Genomic DNA, 22,922 nt, shown 5'->3' on the forward strand with positions numbered 1-22,922 from the left:
TTGAGGTGCCGTGTCAGCATTTTGAAAAACCCAAACTTAACTCTGGTGCCCTGACAGATATAGGAATTTTTTGATACTTGCAACCATAGTAAAACAAAGACTTATGTTTTTGATATTTATTTTACATATATACATACATCATCAACAGAAGAGAACAGAAAACATAGAAATAAACCCAGACACATACTCTCAAGTAATCTTTGTCAAAACTGCAAGATAGAGAAGAAGGGAAAGATAGTTTCTTCAATGAATGGTGCTGCTGAAAATCAATACTCACATGGAAACACAACAATACTGGACACCACGGATAAAATTAACGCAACCTGCATACCAGAATTGAATATCGGCGCTAAAACTTAAAACGCCTCAGGACAACCTAGAGAAAAAGTTTTGGATGTTTGTTTTGACATGATTTTCTAAATGTGACACCAACCACAAGACAAAAAAGAAAAAACACACAGTCCAGACTGCAACAAATAAAGAAAAACGCTTCTTCACAGCACAACGGGAATAAACAAAATGAAATGAAAGGAAATCTAGAGAACAGAAGAAAATACTTGCAAATCCTATGAAGGAATGGCTTGGATAGATTGTGGATTCAGTTCTAATCAGCACAATAAAGCGAATATTGAGATATGGACAGAAATTCACACAAGAGTTGGAGTTCCCAGGGAATAAGAAAGTTATGATAATACTATACTGGAGGCTAATAACAATGCAATGACGTGTCTGAAAACCAAACCTGATAGAACTTCATTAAAAATACTTTATTGCTAAGCACTAGTAACGAGCATCTGAGCTTGCTAGAAACATGGTGGCACTAGACCTGCTGAATTGCAGGGTTGCTTAAAAACATGGATTTTGTAGAAAAGCGGGGGTGGGGGAGCAATATCTCCACCTGCAAAGCACAATTAAACACATGCAAGAATGTGCTCCTGGGTGTCATAAACAATAAATATATAATATAAACAAGGTAGGCAAAGAATGTTTAACCAAAAAAATACAGTTATAGAGCAGGAGAAGGTATAGAAACAATTCTTCAAAAGCTATGTACAAATGACCAAAAGGAATATAGAAAATGCTTTCCTCACTAATCAAGGTGGAATCACTCAGTCTTCGAAACACACTGCCAAGCAGAAGTCCTTCCCTGTGAATTTAGTGCAGCGGGGAGTATTGGGACTTGAGGAATAGAAGGGAGCAGTGGAAACAGACCAACCCAGGAAACTGGAAAATCAAGCAGTACCACAGTCTACCTGGGAGGACAGAGCACACCCTGGGGGCTGGGCCCTGGGAAATCGCAAAGCCAGGTCCAAGTCACTGTGAGAGTGAGGGTCTTACCCAGCGAGGATATAAGTTCAAAGTTCTCCAGCATCACATTCAGGTACAGCTGTCTCTGACCCTCATCAAGGAGGCTCCATTCCTCCCTGGAGAAGTACAGGGCAATGTCCTCAAAGGTCACGCCAACCTGTCAGAATGGAGACAACTGAAACCAGGGCTGTCTCCCTGATGGACCCACAGCCGGGAAAGCCCAGAATGAGCCTGTGACGTCCTCCCTGCAGCCTCTGATCTTTCCGTCAATACTCACACCCACATCCTCAGGGACCTTCAGATGCAAGTCACCCCCGTCCTCTCTGCCCTGCACTTGCTGTGTCCTCAGAAGCCACAACACTCCTCTCTCCCCTCCGCCTTCCTCACGGTCCTCCACGCGGGACTGAGCTGCAGGACGGGACAGGCGCCCTCCCCAGGCTGTGGTGTCTGTGTGAGGAGGCGGTGAGGGCCTGGGGGACTCGAACTCACCTCAGCCCGTCTCTTCAGCGGAGGCGCCGCCATTGCCCTCTGTGGGCTGAGCCGGGCGGGAGTAGAAGCCGCTGCAGGAATGGCGGTCCCTGTCCCGGCCCTGGCGTGGGTTCGTGTGGCGACTCTGAGCTTCAATCCCAGGTGGGAGCTGTGAGCACCACGGGCGGCTCCCACCATTGGCTGTGAGGCGGGGAGCACCACACTCCGGCCTTCTCCACGGGACTGCAGACACAGAAAACCTAACCCGCTCAGACAAAAATCTGAGGAGATGAAATCCCGCCACAAGTATTACGGGTCCCGCCCTCCCGAAGTGGCCAAACAAAAATGCCTTGTCTGACCCTCCATTGGCTCCGCCTGCTGCCATTCAAGGCGTGGCCTTCTGGGTAATGTAGTTTCTAAGCTAAAGGCAGGGATCCAGGATTTCTCAGTTGACTCTAGGACTGGATTTAGGCGCAAATAGCCCAAGAACAGGCCAAGTACACTAAGGGCCCTCTAGCGCCTTCAGGGGAGGTGATTTCCGGGGCAAGTTTGTTTCTTCTGCACCTGCACGGCTTCCGGTAGCTGAGGGTTTTGTATATATTTGTTCAGGACTTGCTTTTTCTGAATGGCAAGCATTGTTTCTTCATTCAAAATTTGTGGGCCAAAACTGGTTTGGCTCAGTGGATGGAGCGTCGGCCTGCGAACTGAGGGGTCCCGGGTTCGATTCTGGTCAGGGGCATGTGCATGGGTTGCGGGCACCTCCCCAGTGGGGGATGTGCAGGAGAAGCTGGTTGATGTTTCTCTCTCGTCGATGTTTCTAACTCTCTATCTCTCTCCCTTCCTCTCTGTGAAAAATCAATAAAATATACGTTTCTTTTTAAAAAACAGATTTTTGGCATGTGACTCCCTTGGGCCATATGTATCTGGACGGGTGGTTCAAGTCTCTAACTGCCTTAACCTGCCTCCATTGAATCCATTATACAAAGTTAAGTTCACAAAACAGACTTAAGGGCATCTGCTTCTGATGGCATCCAGTGTCAGCACAGCCTGGGCTGCAGTGTGGATAGGATGGCCAAGAAATATATGAAAAGATGCTTAAAGTCACAGATCACCAGAGAGATGGAAATTAAAGCAACAATTAACTGTCATCTCACCACTTTCACAATGGCTGCCATCCACAAATGAACAAAACACAAGTGCAGGAGAGGGTGTGGAAAAAAGGGAACCTTAGCACACTGCTGGTGGGAATGCAAACTGGTGCAGCCATTATGAAAATCAGTAGACTTTCCTCAAAAAATTTAGTATGGAACTTCCATTTGATCCAGTGATTCCACTTCTAGGAATATATCCTAAGAAACCTGAAACAATAAGATAGAATATATACTCCCTTCTGTTGATAGCAGCACAATATACAATAGGAAAGATGTGGAAACAGCCCAAGTGCCCATCAATAGATGATTGGATTAAAATGCTATGATACAGCCAAAGTCAGTTTGGCTACTTGGATAGAGCGTCACCCTGTAGACTGAAGGATCCCAGGTTTAATTCAGGACAAGGGTACATGCCCAGGTTGCAGGCTTCATTCCCAGTAGGGAGTGCACTAGAGGCAGCCAATCAATGATTCTCTCTCATCTTTGTTTTTTTTTTCTCTCTCTCTCTCTCCCTTTCATATCTTCACTGAATTCTTAAAAAAAAAAAATTGTGGAAAATTTATACCATGGAAATCTCTGCAGCAGTAAAGAAGAAGAATGTTTACCTTTACAGACAGCATAGAGGCACCTGGAAAGCATCACACCAAGTGAAATCAGTCAGTCAGAGAACAACAAGTATCACTTGATCTCACTCATATATGAAACCTAATGAACAAAATAAAGTGGTGAATGGAGTGGATTCAGGAACATGGAAGCATGTAAGGGAGTACAGAATCTCAGAGGAAAGGAATAGGAGGGGGAAAAAGAAAGAAAAAACAGCTTCAGGTAAGGATTAAACACACATACACACACACACACACACACACACAGAAAACAAAGTCACCTGAGCCTTGAGAATTTTCCTCTGTTCTCTTAATGCAATGTGAAAACACTAGCTTGCTGTGTTTTGAGTGTGCTCTAAATTTGTGTTTATTAATCTGTGTTCAATCAATTAGGTCTCTGGAATTGATGATAACCTTCATGTAACTTTCTCCTGCTTCACATGAGTCAATTGTTTTTGGTGACGTTGTAAGAAATATCCACACTTGTGGAGAATTTTCCGAAGTGTATGTGACCCAAGCCGGTAACAATGCCAGGAAGCAGAATAACAATAAATTGCTTGGGAGAATGGCAGTTTTGCACCTTTTTTATACATGAGACTAAAGAAGAAGACATAAATGGGTTACATGACATTCACTGGTGATAAACTGGAGGCAGGAGCTAAGGATGAAGATCTCTGGGATTGGACAAAAGGCAAAAAAAAAAAAAGACATAATCTTCTTTTTAAGTTTATCTGATAGGTAACAGTTAATACTTAACACAATAACAATAATAATTGGGGCTCTGTGATCTTCTGTGTTCAGAGATTGTACTCTTAGGAGTCTGAGAAGTGAAATGTCCCTGAAAATCCAAAGGTATGTTATCCCAGATGCAAAAAGACAACAGATGGGCTCAATAAGGTAAAATTTGACCCTTGCAAAAAATTAAAAAACCACACACACACACACACACACACACAAAACAGAACAGACTAGGACATAAATACCCCCGTGAATAGCTTTTACTTGGAAAGTTTTAACTTTAAAGCATCCTATATGGGTACTTTTAGCTTCTGAGTTTGCAAGATTGCCTATGCTATGTCAGGCTCCCTAGGATTGCTAGGTTTAATGTGTGCCATCATTTTTGTCCATACTGGGGAGTTAGAACCTGTGGGTTGAGGAGAAAATTCAATGAGTGGTTTGTAAACTCAGGGACCCATTTCAGATGTCCTCCTAAACCCAATGGCCCAGTATTGATGGTGTGCCTTTATTTGGTCAGCTACAAGTAGTCATTCTTCAGGTCCATAAAGTCTTAGGTTCTAAATGTGGTGGAGGTATTCATAAGGACAAGAAAACGGTATGTTTCTTGGCTGTGGCATCCACAATTTGTGAGTAGCACCTGCTAATTAAACCGCAAGTAGTTTATTTCCTGCTGGACCCATTGTTCACATCCTCTCTAACAGAATGATCCCCGTATTGCTGGTGTCCCTTTATTTCATCTCCTAGAAGTATTCACTCTTCAGGTCACTGAAGCCTTAGGTTCTAAATGTGGTGGAGGTAGTATTAAGGACAAGAAAAAGGTCTTTATTATCTTTGCTGTGGCCTTCCACAATTTATGAGAATCACCTGCCAATTAATCCCCAAGATTGTTGACTCCTCTAATCCAACATTCCTCTGTTCAAACTGCTGAACAAGAGAGTTACTTTCAAGGCTACATTCTTGCTACCCCTCCTCCCTGCTGTTGTCACACCTCAGAGATCATTTGCACCATGGAGTCTCTAGTCAGTAGAAAGTTTATTTCCCTGAACTACTTCAAACAAACCTCTTTTAAACTCTTCATAACTTTGTCTCTAGTCATATTTTATAGGCTTGGGAAAAATACTGACAGGAAAACTACCTATATATCTGCCAGACTGTCTCCAGCAGGGGTCCTCAAACTACGGCCCGTGGGCCACATGCAAATACAAATATTGTATTTGTTCCCGTTTTGTTTTTTTACTTCAAAATAAGATATGTGCAGTGTGCATAGGAATCTGTTCATAGTTTTTTTTAAACTATAGTCCGGCCCTCCCAACAGTCAGAGGGACAGTGAACTGGCCCCCTGTTTAAAAAGTGTGAGGACCCGTCCAGGAATGCAAAGTAACTGTAACTTAAATGGCTCAAGATGAAAGAAATATACGTGCCAAAACCAGTTTGGCTCAGTGGATAGCATCGGCCTACAGACTTTAAGGTCCCAGGTTCGATTCCTGTCAAGGGCATGTACCTGGGTTGTGGGCACATTCCCAGTGGGGAGTGTGCAGCAGGCAGCTGATTGATGTTTCTCTCTCATCGATGTTTCTAACTCTCTATCTCTCTCCCTTCCTCTCTGTAAAAAATCAATAAAATATATATTTCACAAAAATATATACATTCACCTATATTGGAACAACATATTTTTCAACTCTATATTCAATCCACATTCTTTTTTCCCCCAATATATTTTTATTGATTTTTTACAGAGAGGAAGGAAGAGAAACATGGATCAGCTGCCTCCTGCACACTCCATCTAGGGATGTACCCACAGCCAAAGTACATGCCCTTGACCAGAATGGAACCTGGGACTCTGAAGTCCGCAGGATGACGACCTATATATCCTGAGCCTAAAAGGTTAGCACTCAATCCACATTCTTATGCCCTGTGGGCGAGTCTCATCTCACTGACACAAAATGTAACAAACAATGAAGAGCTTTCACCCAAACCCACTGAAATGTAGACTGGGTCTCAAAAGCCACATCTCCGGCCTAAAGACACACTTTATTTTCCTCTTAGTTTTGCTACCAGCGCACCAATGGCTCTGATGGGAACATCTGAGAAGCTACAGGAAGCCACAAAACATCTTGATTATAATCAATGACAATGAATGCTCCACAGAAGATAAACATGCCTGGGGTCCCTCAGATGTGTGTACACACAACTCCTGTAGTCTTTTCCTCAAAAAAGTTCTGGGTGCGCCGAAACCGGTTTGGCTCAGTGAATAGAGCATCGGCCTATGGACTGAGGGGTCCTGGGTTCGATTCCGGTCAGGGGCATGTACCTGGGTTGTGGGAACATCCCCAGTCGGAGATGTGCAGGAGGCGGCTTGTCGATGTTTCTAACTCTCTATCTCTCTCCCTTCCTGTCTGTAAAAAAACAATAAAATATATATTTTTTAAAAAGTTCTGGGTGCAGGTTTAGATAAAGTCCATTCCCTGTAATGGAATTAGGTCAGTATTTATGCATTGAAGGTCCTCACTGCGATGGTCCTCCAACCAGTGCCCATCACCTATGGAATTGAACGCATTAGGGCACATGGCCATCCGCAACACGTGGGAAAAAGAATCTCTTCAAATGTCTTAGCATCCCTTGAAAACAAACAAAAAAAATTCACGCTGCTCCCAGACATACTTGAGGTTGTCACAGCTACCACCTCTTTTGAGTGACTTCTGTGTCTCAAAGCATCCATTTTCACATGAGGACTAGACATACTCCAAAATTATGGGCAGCTATGTAAATTTGGCAAAAACTGCTGAGCTAATTTCTGCACCACAGTCTTTCCCCAAGGGCAAAATTGTTGAGACCCCATAAACGTTTTCACCTCATCATGCTTGGAGAGCCCAGAACTTCTAATCAACTACCCACACAGTAAATAGAACACCCAGCATTAAAGAAGTCCTAGGAAAAAGCCTTCATTATTTTACAAAGAAAGACACCTGAGACCGGTAGTTCTCCCCTTGATGACTTAGACACTCAGTAAATAAACTCAACATTAGCATGTAGGAAAGTGTGTCCCTCAAAATGGCAGATCTTCTACATAATGTTTACTGGCGCCAACAGTAATCAGTCCTATGTGGCAACGCATGGCAGGGAAACAAGTAAGAACTAAGGGATGAGGTGCTCCTATTTTCTTCAACAAATTAGACAACACAGTTAGCTTCCCTGGGCCCATGAGGATGGTGATTGATACCATCTATAGGGACTTTATAGGATGCTAAAATATAGGTGGATCTGGGGAAACACCTTCAGCAACAGAAACATGCAGTGACAAAGATATGGCAGGATATCTCTGTATGTTAGAAAGTGCAACATAGATATGTATACTTCCAACATAAAAAGAAATAGAGGAGGAAACCAAGATGGCGGCATAGGTAAACACCGGAGTTTGCAGCCTCAAACAACCACTTCAAAAATACAACTAAAATACGGAACAGACATCACCCAGAACCACAGGAAGGTTGGCTGAGGGAGAGATTCTTCAACTAGAAGGAAAGAGAACAGCATACCAAGGCTCAGAGGAGGCGCAGTGTGGAAAATACAAAAGTACAGAGGTGTGTGTGGAGCCGGCTGGTGGCTGAGGGAGCGGTTGTCGTTTTCAATCAGGAGGGAGTCTCAGACTCTGAGCTCCAGATCCGGGGGAGTCTCTAGGGACTTAGACTCAAACGGGAGAAGCGGGATTGTCTGGCATCAGTCGGAACGTGAGGGCAGCTTTCTCTCTGAGGTTTGCAGCAGTTGCTGGAGTTCTGAGAAGCAGAGCCTCTGGGAATGGGACTGAGAGCAGCCATAATTGTTCCCTCCACCCGCCCTGTTGATCCCCTGCGACCCGACCAGGAGCGCCATTTGCCAGATAGCCTCAGGCAAAGGCTAGATTAGCACCTCTCCAGAGGACGGAAGTTTTCCCACGGCAGACACAGCTGATTCTCACAGCCAGTCGGCCTGGTGGTCAAATCCCTCTAGTATTAACTACAACAATGAAGGCTTAACTACAAGAATGCGCACAAAGACAACAAGGGGGTGCACCAAGAAAGCATAAAAAATGCGGAGACAAAAAAAAAACATGACAGAAATGGAGGATATAGAGCTAAAAAACGGACTTTTGAGGGCTTTCAATAATTTGCTAGAAACTGCTGATAAACTTGATGAGAGCCTCAAGAAATCTAATGAGACCCTCGATGTTGTGATAAAGAACCAACTAGAAATTAAGCATACACTGACTGAAATAAAGAATATTATACAGACACTAAACAGCAGACCAGAGGAGCGCAAGAATCAAGTCAAAGATTTGAAATGCGATGAAGCAAAGAACACCCAACCAGAAAAGCAAAATGAATAAAGAATCTGAAAACACGAAGATAGTGTAAGGAGCCTCTGGGACAGTTTCAAACGCACCAACATCAGAATTATAGGGGTACCAGAAGATGAGAGAGAGCAAGATATTAAAAACCTATTTGAAGAAATAATGGCAGAAAACTTCCCCCACCTGGTGAAAGAAATGGACTTACAGGTCCAAGAAGTGCAGAGAACCCCAAACAAAAGGAATCCAAAGAGGACCACACCAGGACACATCATAATTGAAATGCCAAGAGCAAAAGACAAAGAGAGAATCTTAAAAGCAGCAAGAGAAAGAGACTCAATTACCTACAAGGGAATACCCATACGACTGTCAGCTGACTTCTCAACAGAAGTCAGGCTAGCCTTTGCAGGCTAGAAGGGAATGGCAAGAAATATTCAAAGTGATGAATACCAAAAACGTACAACCAAGACTACTTTATACAGCAAAGCTATCATTCAGAAGTGAAGGCCAGAAAAAGAACTTCACAGATAAGAAAAAGCTAAAGGAGTTCATCACCACCAAACCAGTATTATATGAAATGCTGAAAGGTATCTGTAAGAAGAGGAAGAAGAAAAAGGTAAAGATACAAATTATGAATAACAAATACACATCTATCAACAAGTGAATCTAAAAATCAAGTGAATAAATAATCTGATGAACTGGTGATTGTAATAGAATCAGGGACATAGAAAGGGAATGGACTGACTATTCTTGCGGGGGGGGGGGGTGGAGAAAGGGGTGTGGGGGTGAGTGAAGAGATTAGACAACAATCGTGCACCTATGGATGAGGACAGTGGGTGGGAGTGAGGGGAGAGGGTGGGGTTGGAACTGAGTGGAGGGGAGTTATGGTGGGAAAAAAGAGTAACTAATGTAATAATCTGAACAATAAAGATTTAATAAAAAAAAAATAAAAAGTGAATAAATAATCTGATGCACACAATGAACTGGTGATTATAATGAATCAGGGACGTAGAAAGGGAATGGACTGACTATTCTTGGGGGGGAAAGGGGAGTGGGAGATGCGGGAAGAGACTGGACAGAAATCACGCACCTATGGACAAGGACTGTGGGTGGGGAGTGCAGGCGGAGGGTGGGGCGGGAACTGGGAGGAGGGGAGTTATGGGGGGAAAAAAAGAGGAACAAATGTAATCTGAACAATAAAGATTTAATTTAAAAACAAAAGGAAAAGACATAGAACACCAGAAACAGTTCTGTAGACTTTACATAATGTAGGTGATCAAATGTACGAGATATAATTCAGAATAATGAGACTTTACTTATTTTCTTATACAATTGTTAAGTCCTAAGTAACAAACTACACTTCCTACACATCTAAAAACCTTATCACATTCAGACTCTTTTCTGTAAAGGTAACTTACAAATTAGACTGAGAGATATCTCACATTAATTGCACTCATAATGGCTTTCTCCAGTGTGAGCTCTGTGATATTAAAGATCTTTCCTACTTTTAAAAGATTACCCATATTCACTGCATTTATAAGGCTGTTCTCCAGTGTGAACTCTCTGATGAGTAAGAAGGTGAGTACTACAGGTAAAATATTTCCCACATTCACTGTATTTTTAAGGTTTTTCTCCAGTGTGAACTCTGATGACATTGGAGACTAGAGAGACAGGTAAAGGACTTTCCACATTCACTGCATTTATAAGGCTTTTCTCCTGTGTGAACTCTCTGATCATATCGGAGACCAGTGCGACGGGTAAAAGACTTTCCACATTCACTGCATTTATAAGGCTTTTCGCCTGTGTGAACTCTCTGATGACGACGAAGATCACTTTTCGAGATAAACGCTTTCCCACATTCACTGCATAGAAAAGGCTTTTCTCCTGTGTGAATTCTCTGATGACGACGAAGATCACTGTTCCAGGTAAAAGATTTTCCACATTCCTTGCATTGAAAAGGCTTTTCTCCTGTGTGAACTCTGTGATGATTCTGGAGACCAGAGTGACTGGTAAAAGACTTTCCACATTCACTGCATTTATAAGGATTTTCTCCTGTGTGAACTATCTGATGATATTTGGCATGAGTGCTATTTGTAAAAGACTTTTCACATTCACTATATTTATAAGGCTTTTCTCCTTTGTGAACCTTCTGATGATAAAAGAGACCAGCTTTGAAGGTAAAGGATTTCCCACATTCACTGCATTGATAAGGCTTTTCTCCAGTGTGAACTCTCTGATGACTACAGAGGTGACTGTTAGTGGCAAAAGATTTCCTACATTCACTGCATTGATAAGGCTTTTCTCCTATGTGAACTCCCTGATGATATTGCAGACCAGTGCTCCTTGGACTGTTTTTGGACTGAGGAACATTTACGTGGAGATGTCCTGATTCGGTAAGGACACCCTGCCCAACCTCCCCACAACTGAAAGGATTCTGGAACACATTGAAATTGCAGCTGTTTGCAAGTGAGATCCTGTCCACACCTCTAATGAAAGTCTTCTCTCTCACATGCTGCTGGTGAAATTTTACACTGAAGTAAAACCATCTTGCACATCCTCCACACCTCAACAGTATCTGTCTGTGTTGTGTTCCCTGCAACTCTATCACATGGAAAATATTTCCTAAGACTATTCCACAACTCTCACAGGGGTGGTTCTTCTGGGAAGACAAGGCTACCTTGGGATTCCTTGCTTGTGACATTCCTACAGAAATCTTCTGTTCCGTCGGTACCTCCACATTCTCTGCTCCACAACAGCAACCTGTATAAAAGGAAATGCTGGTGAGATATATGTTGATCTTATGAAAACAAAATATCTTCACCACGATTGTTTATCTGTCATGACTAGGCATGATTCCACAGAAAGACTTTCAAGATGAGTGATTTAGACACTGAAGAGACTGCTGTTGTAAGTAATGTGGCCGCGAAAGTTAGTCGATGATGGAAATCCCATCAAGAGAAGGACAGTAGCACAGGAGTACATCCAAAGAAGAGAGGATGCCTCTACTCATTGTTCTTGCACAAACAGCTTCCTCTAGGACAGTGGTTCTCAACCTTGGCTGCACATTAGAATTGTCTGAGAATCGTTTTAAAATCCTTAATACTGGGCCTCATCCTCCAGATATTCTATTTCTTTGTTACTAATGTTGTGGCCCCACCCCATACCAAAGAATCAGAATTTCCGGAGGATGAGACCCAGAAATCAGGATTTTAAAAAGATTCCCAGGTGATTCTAAAGTACAGCCAAGGTTGAGAACCATTGCTCTGGGCCCTTACGTTCTGACCATGTGAGTCTGTGTGGAATAATTTAAAGCTGCTCAAAGCCATAAAAATTAAGTATATTAGATCACAGGATATAGAACTTCAATATAATAACAACTGTGCTCTCCAAGGTGCTGCAGGCATGGACCAACATTGGCTTGCAGTAAAGAGAGACCTGTGAAAGAGGCAGAGGTGCAAAGTCCAAGGAGGTTAAGGTTATCCATGAGCTGGGAATCTAAGTAGAAATGATCAAAATGAGAACTGAATAGTTGGCAAAGTATCAACAATAAGAACAAACAAGCATAATCGGGTGAGGACTGGGCAACTGTAACAAAACACTGGTTTTCTAGGTATGAATTTAACAAAGGCCTGTCCTGAATTCCTCCCCAATGACCGTTCCCCACAGAATGACTGCCGGGGGTTCCACTGTGTCATTCATAAAGACATCTTTCTTCTGTGATGCACAAATGATTCTTCCCCTTCAATCCCATTTGAGCCATTGCATGGGATAAATGATGCAAATCGTCAAAAAATGAGAAAAGTTGGATGGTCAACACTGTCATCAACAAAGGACAAATGACATCACAGTCAAAGATGTATGTGAGTGACATCACTAAGTGGCAGGCTCAGAGAGATGAGCTTCTTCCCCCTTCCCAGTGCAAGTAGACAGCTTTCCATGAACAAAAACCCCATAGGAAATGGGAGTAAGAGTACCATGAAGACAAACAGTATTACAGACACACATAGAGGAGAACTGTACAGAAAGGATGACTGGAAAGACTGGGTGAACAACTATATTTGAAGATACCTACAGTCAAAAACAAGGGTCAGAGTTACCTCTAGCAGCCACTGTGCTCCTGCTGTCATTGATCCTAGTGGCCTGTTCTACAACAAAACCTGGAAATTCGTGTGTTTAAAAACCACAGAATGCCTTGGCCAGTATGGCTCAATTGGTTGGAGCATCGTCCTGAGTACCAAATGGTCAAGGATTCAATTCCCAGTCAAGGCACATATCAGTATGTGGGTTCCATTTCCAGTTAGCTTGTGTACAGAAGGCAGCCAATTGATGTTTCTCCCTCACTCTGATGTTTCTCTCTCTCTCTCTCTCTCCCTCTCTCTCTCTCGCCATCTACCTTCCTCGCTATCTGAAAGCAATAACAAATATATAAATAAGAATTTCAATTTTTTGGAGTGATGGTAATGGGATTGCTTTTTTAGTCTCTCTTTCTGTAAGTTCATTATTGGTATATAGAAATGCCAAAGATTTCTTGGCATTAATTTTGCATCCTGCTACATTGAGCAATTCATTTATTACATCTAATAGTTTTTTGATGGAGTCTTTAGGGTTATTTTATCATGTGCAATATCATGTCATCTGCGCATAAGGACAGTTTTATTTCTTCTTTTCCAATTTGGATGCCTTTTATTTCTTCTTCTTGTCTAATCGCAATGGCTAATACTTCCAGTACTATGTCGAACAGGAATGGTGAGAGTTGGCATCCCTGTCTTGTTCGTGTACTTAAGGGAAATGGTTTTAGTTTTTGCCCATTGAGTATGATGTTGGCTGTGGCTTTGTCATATATGGCTTTTATTATGTTGAGGTGTAATCCTTCTATTCCCACCTTGCTAAGAGTTTTTATCAAAAATGGGTGTTGGATTTTGTCATATGCTTTTTCTGCATCAATTGATATGACTATGTGGTTTTCATCTCTCAGTTTGTTTATGTCATGTATCACGTTTATCGATTTGCAGATATTGTACCATCCTTGCATCCCTGGCATAAATCCTATTGGTCATGGTGTATGATATTTCTGATGTACAGCTGGAACCGATTTGCCAAGTCAAGGTCACTGGTGACAGTGAGGGTCTTACCCAGGGAGGACAGAAGTTGAAAGTTCTCCAGCATCACATTCAGGTACAGCTGTCTCTGACCCTCATCAAGGAGACTCCATTCCTCCCTGGAGAAGTACAGGGCAATGTCCTCAAAGGTGACCCCAACCTGTCAGAATTGAGAAAATTGAAACCAGATCTGTCTCTCTGAGAACCAATAATTCTAGTCCTTACACATCTTCCCCAGCCTCATCCTCCTCCAGGGCCCCTGGGAAGTGCGGACACCAGGCCCTAATGCCAGTGCAGGCTGCTCTGTCATCACAGTCCCATTACTCACTGCATTGCCCTCAGGTGAGCACAAGGATTCGGTGGGAAGGGAAGGTAGAGGGAAATGCCATTTAAGGTCTGGGCGATGCCTGCAGGGCCCCAGCTTTCTCGCCTCCAGCAACACCACTGCAGTCTCCTAGATCCTGCCTCCAAGACAAAGCCAAGCCTGGGTTTATGCTTCCCATTTAGATCCCCACAGCAGGTCCCAGGGACCATCAGCTCACACTCCCTCCAGATGTGCTCACCACTGGGTAATGTTTATCCCCTTCCCATGTTCAGACCCCAGGTTCACTCCCTCAGCTCTGCCCCCTTCCTGCTCCAATGCCACTGGATCTCGCTGGACTTACCCATGAACCTGGCATATGGCGTGTAGAGAGCTTGTAGTCCAGCCGGATCCAGGACCACCCCAGGCCCCTGATGGACCCACAGCCGGGAAAGCCCCGAATGAGTCTGTGCCGTCCTCCCTGCAGCCTCTGATCTTTCCGTCAATACTCACAGCCACATCCTCAAGGACCTTCAGATGCAAGTCACCCCCGTCCTCTCTGCCCTGCACTTGCTGTGTCCTCAGAAGCCACAACACTCCTCACTCCCCTCCACCTTCCTCACGGTCCTCCACGCGGGACTGAGCTGCAGGACGGGACAGGCGCCCTCCCCAGGCTGTGGTGTCTGTGTGAGGAGGCGGTGAGGGCCTGGGGGACTCGAACTCACCTCAGCCCGTCTCCTCAGTGGGGGCGCCGCCATTGTCCTCTGTGGGCGGAGCGGGGCGGGAGTAGAAGCCGCTGCAGGAATGGCGGTCCCTGGCCTGGCCCTGGTGTGTGTACGTGTAGCGACCCCGAGCTTCAATCCCACGTGGGAGCTGTGAGCACCACTGGAGACTCCGACCATGGGCTGTGTGGCGGGGAGCACCACTCTCCGGCCTACTTCTCGGGAGTGTGCGACCAGGAAAACCTCGCCGCCTGAGCCAAAATCTGAGAAGAGGAAATCCAGCCACAAGGACTCCTGATCCGCCCTAAAGAAGCGCCAAACGGACAGGCCTTCTCTGACCCTCTATTGGCTCGGCCTGATGACACTCCATGCGTGGCCTTCTGGGTAATGTAGTTCCTAAGCTCCAAGGCCAGGATCCTGTATCTTCTCAGTTGCATCCAGGACTGGATTTAGGGGCAAATAGCCCAAGAACACACCAAGTTCACTAAGGTCCTCTAGCGCCTTCAGGGGAGGTGATTTCCGGGGCAAGTTTGTTTCTCCTGCACCTGAAGGGCTTTCTTTAGCTGCGGTTTTGCATATATTTGTTCAGCACTTGCTGTTTCTGAATGGCAGGCATTGTTTCTTCATTCAAGACTTTTGGCACGTGTCTCCCTCTGGCCATATGTGTCTAGAGGAGGTTGTTCAAGTCCCTAACTGCCTTAACCTGTCTCCATTGAATCCATTATACAAAGTTAAGGTCACAAAACAGACGCTTGTACTTAAGGGCATGTGCTTCTGATGCCGTCCAAAGTGTCAGCTCTGCCTGGGCTGCAGTGTGGATAGGATGTTCAAGAAACATATGAAAAGATGCTTAAAGTCACAGATCACCAGAGAGATGGAAATTAAAACAACAATTACCTGTCACCTCACCACTTTCACAATTTCTGCCATCAACAGATGAACAAAAGACAAGTGCTGGGGAGGATGTGGAAAAAGGGAATGCTAGTACACTGCTGATGCGAATGCAAACTGGTGCAGCCATTATGAAAATCAGTAGACTTTCCTCAAAAAATTTAGTATGGAACTTCCATTTGATCCAGTGATTCCACTCCTAGGAATATATCCTAAGAAACCTGAAACAATAAGATAGAATATATACTCCCTTCTGTTGATAGCAGCACAATTTACAATAGCAAAGATGTGGAAACAGCCCAACTGCCCATCAATAGATGACTGGATTAAAATGCTAGGATACAGACAAAGTCAATTAGGTTAATTGGATAGAGCGTCACCCTGCAGACTGAAGGATCCCAGGTTTAATTCAGGACAAGGGTACATGCCCAGGTGGCAGGCTTCATATCCAGTAGGGAGTGCACTAGAGGCAGCCAATAAATGATCCTCTCTCAACATTGATGTTTCTCTCTCTCTCCCTTTCATTTCTTCACTGAGCTTTTAAAAAAACACAAGTTTTCGGGAATTTATACCATGGAAATCTCTGCAGCAGTAAAAAAGAAGAATGTTTACCTTTACAGACAGCATAGAGGCACCTGGAAAACATCATACCAAGTGAAATCAGTCAGTCAGAGAATGACAAGTATCACTTGATCTCACTCCTATAGGAAACCTAATTAACAAAATAAAGTGGTGAATGGAGTGGATTCAGGAACATGGAAGCATGGAAGGTAATACAGAATCTCAGTGGAAAGGAATAGGAGGGGAAAAAAACAGCCTCAGGTAAGGATTAAACACACACACACACACACACACACGCAAAACAAAGTCACCTGAGCATTGAGAATTTTCTTCCATTCTCTCTTTTTTTTTTAATATATTTTATTGATTTTCCACAGAGAGGAAGGGAGAGAGAAAGAGAGTTAGAAACATCGATGAGAGAGAAACATCGACCAGCTGCCTCCTGCACATCTCCCACTGGGGATGTGCCCCCAACCCAGGTATATGCCCTTGACCGGAATCGAACCTGGGACCTTTCAGTCCGCAGGCCGACGCTCTATCCACTGAGCCAAACCGGTTTCGGCTTCTTCCATTCTCTTAATGCAATGGGAAAACACTAGCTTGCTGTGTTTTGAGTGTGTTCTAAATTTGTGTTTATTAATCTGTGTTCAATCAGTTGAGTCTCTGGAATTGATGATAACCTTCATGTAACTTTCTCCTGCTTCACATGAGTCAATTGTCTTTGGTGATGTTGTAAGAAATATCCACACTTGTGGAGAATTTTCCAAAGTTTATGTGACCCAAGCTGGTAACAATGCCAGGAAGCAGAATAACAATAAATTGCTTGGGAGAATGGCAGTTTTGCACCTTTTTTATACAAGAGACTAAAGAAGAAGACATAAATGGGTTACATGACATTCACTGGTGATAAACTGGGGGCAGGAGCTAAGGAGGAAGATCTCTGGGATTAGATAAAAAGTAAAAACAAAACAAAACATAAACTCCTTTTTATGTTTATCTGATAGGTAACAGTTAATATTTAATACAATAACAATAATAATTGGGGCTCTGTGATCTTCTGTGTTCAGAGATTGTGCTCTTAGGAGTCTGTGAAAGTGAAATGTCCCTGAAAACCCAAAGGTATGTTATCTCAGATGCAAAAAGACAACAGACAGGCTCAATAAGGTCAAATTTGACTCTTGCAAAAAATTAAAAAACCACACACACACACACAACAACAACAAAAACAACAACAACAAAACAGACTAGGACATAAATACCCCCGTGAATAGCTTTTACTTGGAAAGTTTTAACTTTAAAGCATCTTATATGGGTACTTTTAGCTTCTGAGTTTGCAAGATTGCCTATGCTATGTCAGGCTCCCTGAGATTACTAGGTTTACTGTGTGCCATCATTTTATTCCATACTGGGGAGTTAGAACCTGTGGGTTGAGGAGAAAATTCAATGAGTGGTTTATACACTCAGGGACCCATTTCAGATGTCCTCCTAAACCCAATGGCCCAGTATTGATGGTGTGCCTTTATTTGGTCAGCTACAAGTAGTCATTCTTCAGGTCCATAAAGTCTTAGGTTCTAAATGTGGTGGAGGTATTCATAAGGACAAGAAAACGGTATGTTTCTTGGCTGTGGCATCCACAATTTGTGAGTAGCACCTGCTAATTAAACCGCAAGTAGTTTATTTCCTGCTGGACCCATTGTTCACATCCTCTCTAACAGAATGATCCCCGTATTGCTGGTGTCCCTTTATTTCATCTCCTAGAAGTATTCACTCTTCAGGTCACTGAAGCCTTAGGTTCTAAATGTGGTGGAGGTAGTATTAAGGACAAGAAAAAGGTCTTTATTATCTTTGCTGTGGCCTTCCACAATTTATCAGAATCACCTGTGAATTAAACCTCAAGATTGTTGACTCCTCTGATCCAACAACTCCTCTGTTCAAACTGCTGAACAAGAGAAGTTACTTTCAAGGCTACATTCTTGTTACCCCTCCTCCCTGCTATTGTCACACCTCAGAGATCATTTGCACCATGGAGTCTCTAGTCAGTAGAAAGTTTATTTCCCTGAACTACTTCAAACAAACCTCTTTTAAACTCTTCATAACTTTCTCTCTAGTCATATTTCATAGGCTTGGGAAAAATACTGACAGGAAAACTACCTATATATCTGCCAGACTGTCTCCAGCAGGTGTCCTCAAACTACGGACCGTTGGCCACATGCAAATACAAATATTGTATTTGTTCCTGTTTTCTTTTATTACTTCAAAATAAGATATGTGCACTGTGCACAGGAATTTGTTCATAGTTTTTTTTAAGCTATAGTCCTGCCCTCCCAACGGTCTGAGGGACAGTGAACTGGCCCCCTGTTTAAAAAGTTTGAGGACCCATCCAGGAATGCAAAGTAACTGTAACTTAAATGGCTCAAGATGAAAGAAATAGACATGCCAAAACCGGTTTGGCTCAGTGGATAGAGCGTTGGCCTGCGGACTTTAAGTTCCCAGGTTCTATTCCGGTCAAGGGCATGTACCTGGGTTGCGGGCACATTCCCAGTGGGAGATGTACGGAAGGCAGCTGATTGATGTTTCTCTCTCATCGATGTTTCTAACTCTCCATCTCTCTCCCTTCCTCTCTGTAAAAAATCAATCAATATATTTCTTTAAAAAATATATACATTCATCTATTTTGCAACAACATGTTTTTCAACTCTATATTCAATCCACATTATTTTTTTCACCAATATATTTTTATTGATTTTTTACAGAGAGGGAGAGGGATAGAGTTAGGAACATGGATCAGCCATGTCCTGCATGCTCCATCTAGGGATGTACCCACGGCCAAGGTACATGCTCTTGACCAAATGGAACCTGGGACTCTTGAGTCCGCAGGATGACGACCTATATATACTGAGCCAAAACGGTTAGCACTCAATCCACATTCTTATGCCCTGTGGGCGAGTCTCATCTCACTGACACAAAATGTAACAAACAATGAAGAGCTTTCACCCAAACCCACTGGAATGTAGACTGGGTCTCAAAAACCACATCTCCGGCCTAAAGACACACTTTATTTTACCCTTAGATTTGCTGCCAGCGCACCAATGGCTCTGATGGGAACATCTGAGAAGCTACAGGAAGCCACAAAACATCTTGATTATAATCAATGACAATGACTCCTGAACAGAAGATAAACATATCAGCAGTCCCTCAGATCTGAGTACAGACCGCTTCTGTAGTCTTTTCCTCAAAAAAAGTTCTCGGTGCAGGTTTAGATGAAGTCCATTCCCTGTAATGGAATTAGGTCAGTATTTCTGCAGTGAAGGTCCTCACTGCGATGGTCCTCCAACCAGTGCCCATCACCCATGGAATTGAAGGCATTAGGGCACAGGGCCCTCCGCAACATGTGGGGAAAAGAATCTCTTCAAATGTCTTAACATCCCTTGAAAACAAGAAAAAAATTCACGCTGCTCCCAGACATACTTGAGTTTTTCAGACCTTCCACCTCTTTTGAGTGACTTCTGTGTCTCAAAGCATCCATTTTCACATGAGGACTAGAGAGTCCACATTGTTTACTGCAAAATTATGGGCAGCAGTGTAAATTTGGCAAAAACCGCTGAGCTAATTTCTGCACCATAGTCTTTCCCCAAGGGCAAAACTGTTTGAGACCCCATAAAAGTTTTCACCTCATCATGCTTGGAGAGCCCAGAACTTCTAATAAACTACCCACACAGTAAATAGAACACCCAGCATTAAAGAAGTCCTAGTAAAAAGCCTTCATTATTTTACAAAGAAAGACACCTGAGATGGGCAGTTCTCCCCTTGATGACTTAGGCACTCAATAAATAAACTCAACATTAGCATGTAGGAAAGTGTGTCCCTCCAAATGGCCGTTCTTCTACATGTTTACTGGGACCAACAGTAATCAGTCCTATGTGGCGACGCACAACAGAGATACAAGTAAGAACTAAGGGATGAGTTGCTCCTATTTTCTTCAACAAATCAGACAACACAGTTAGCTTCCCTGGGCTCATGAGGATGCTGATTGATGCCATCCATAGGAACTTTACAGGATGCTAAAATATGGGTGGGTCAGGGGAAATACCTTCAGCAACAGAAATATGCAGTGACATAGATATGGCAGGATATCTCTGTATGTTAGAAAGTGCAACATAGATAGGTATACTTCCAACATAAAAAGAAACAGAACTCCAGAAACAGTTGTGGGGACATTACATAATGTAGGTGATCAAATGTATGAAATATAATTCAGAATAATGAGACCTTATTTTCTTATACAATTGTTAAGTCCTAAGTAACAAACTACATTTCCTACACATCTAAAAACCTTATCACATCCAGACTCTTTTCTGTAAAGCTAATTTACAAATTAGACTGAGAAATATCTCACATTAATTGCACTCATAATGGCTTTCTCCAGTGTGAGCTCTGTGATATTGAAGACCTTTCCTACTTTTAAAAATTTTCCCACATTCACTGCATTTATAAGGTTTTCTCCTGTGTGAACTCTGATGATATTGGAGACCAGGGCGACGGGAAAAAGACTTTCCACATTCACTGCATTTATAAGGCTTTTCGCCTGTATGAACTATGTGATGACGGCGAAGATCACTGTTCCCGGTAAAAGATTTCCCACATTCACTGCATTGAAAAGGCTTTTCTCCTGTGTGAACTCTCTGATGATATTGGAGTCCAGAGCAACGGGAAAAAGACTTTCCACATTCACTACATTTATAAGGTTTTTCTCCTGTATGAACTCTCTGATGATATTGGAGACCAGGGCGACGGGAAAAAGACTTTCCACATTCACTGCATTTATAAGGCTTTTCTCCTATATGAACTATCTGATGACGACGAATATCACTGTTCCCGGTAAAAGATTTCCCACATTCACTGCATTGGAAAGGCTTTTCTCCTGTGTGAACTCTCTGATGATATTGGAGACCAGTGTGACTGGTAAAACACTTTCCACATTCACTGCATTTATGAGTCTTTTCTCCTGTATGAACTATGCTATGAAGACGAAGATTACTGTTCCGGGTAAAAGATATCCCACATTCACTGCATTTATAAGGTTTTCTCCTGTGTGAACTCTGATGATATTGGAGACGAGGGCGACGGGAAAAAGACTTTCCACATTCACTGCATTTATAAGGCTTTTCGCCTGTATGAACTATCTGATGACGGCGAAGATCACTGTTCCCGGTAAAAGATTTCCCACATTCACTGCATTGAAAAGGCTTTTCTCCTGTGTGAACTCTCTGATGATATTGGAGTCCAGAGCAACGGGAAAAAGACTTTCCACATTCAATGCATTTATAAGGTTTTTCTCCAGTATGAACTCTCTGATGATATTGGAGACCAGGGCGACGGGAAAAAGACTTTCCACATTCACTGCATTTATAAGGCTTTTCTCCTGTATGACCTATCTGATGACGACGAAAATCACTGTTCCCGGTAAAAGATTTCCCACATTCACTGCATTGAAAAGGCTTTTCTCCTGTGTGAACTCTCTGATGATATTGGAGACCAGTGTGACTGGTAAAACACTTTCCACATTCACTGCATTTATGAGTCTTTTCTCCTGTATGAACTATGTTATGACGACGAAGACTACTGTTCCGGGTAAAAGAATTCCCACATTCACTGCATTGAAAAGGCTTTTCTCCTGTGTGAACTCTGTGATGATTTTGGAGACCAGAGTGACTGGTAAAAGACTTTCCACATTCACTGCATGTATAAGGATTTTCTCCTGTGTGAACTCTGTGATGATATTTGGGATGAGTGCTATTTGTAAAAGACTTTTCACATTCACTATATTTAAAAGGCTTTTCTCCTTTGTGAACCTTCTGATGATAAAAGAGACCAGCTTTGAAGGTAAAGGATTTCCCACATTCACTGCATTGATAAGGCTTTTCTCCTATGTGAACTCCCTGATGATATTGGAGACCACTGCTCCTTGGACTGTTTTTGGTCTGAGGAACATTTAGGTGGAGATGTCCTGATTCGGTAAGAACACCCTGCCCAACCTCCCCGCAACTGAAACGATTCTGGAACACATTGAAATTGCAGCTGTTTGCAAGTGAGATCCTGTCCACATCTCTAATGAAAGTCTTCTCTCTCACATGCTGCTGGTGAAATTTTACACTGAAGTAAAACCATCTTGCACATGCCCCACACCTCAACAGTATCTGTCTGTGCTGTGTTCCCTGCAACTCTATCACATGGAAAATATTTCCCAAGACTATTCCACAACTCTCACAGGGGTGGTTCTTCTGGGAAGACAAGGCTACCTTGGGATTCCTTGCTTGTGACATTCCGACAGAAATCTTCTGTTCCGTCGGTACCTCCACATTCTCTGCTCCACAACAGCAACCTGTATAAAAGGAAATGTTGGTGAGGTATATATTGATCTTACGAAAACAAAATATCTTCACCACGATTGTTTATCTGTCATGACTAGGCATGATTCCACAGAAAGACTTTCAAGAGGAGTGAGTTCGACACTGAAGAGACTGCTGTTGTAAGTAATGTGGCCGCGAAAGTTAGTCGATGATGGAAATCCCATCAAGAGAAGGACAGCAGCACAGGAGTACATCCAAAGAAGAGAGGATGCCTCTACTCATTCTTCTTGCACAAACAGCTTCCTCTAGGACAGTGTTTCTCAACCTTGGCTGCACATTGGAATCGTCTGAGAATCGTTTTAAAATCCTTAATACTGGGCCTCATTCTCCGGATATTCTATTTCTTT

At 43.0% G+C, this 22,922-nt stretch overlaps 1 protein-coding gene across 1 annotated transcript; it reads right to left on the reverse strand.

Moving 5' to 3' along the window:
• Nucleotides 1-20,562: 20,562 nt before the first annotated feature.
• LOC139000321 (zinc finger protein 665-like) lies at nucleotides 20,563-22,333 on the reverse strand. Its single transcript, XM_070402557.1, has 2 exons — nucleotides 22,297-22,333; nucleotides 20,563-22,040 (listed from the first exon to the last, which is right to left on the reverse strand). The coding sequence occupies exons 1-2, from the start codon at nucleotides 22,331-22,333 to the stop codon at nucleotides 20,563-20,565; spliced, it is 1,515 nt and encodes a 504-aa protein (XP_070258658.1).
• Between the last annotated feature and the right edge of the window lie 589 nt (nucleotides 22,334-22,922).

The sequence above is a fragment of the Myotis yumanensis genome, unplaced genomic scaffold (genome assembly GCF_028538775.1).
Source record: "Myotis yumanensis isolate MYYU_CA2020_CCGP unplaced genomic scaffold, mMyoYum1.0.hap1 SCAF_23, whole genome shotgun sequence".
NCBI lineage: Eukaryota > Metazoa > Chordata > Mammalia > Chiroptera > Vespertilionidae > Myotis > Myotis yumanensis.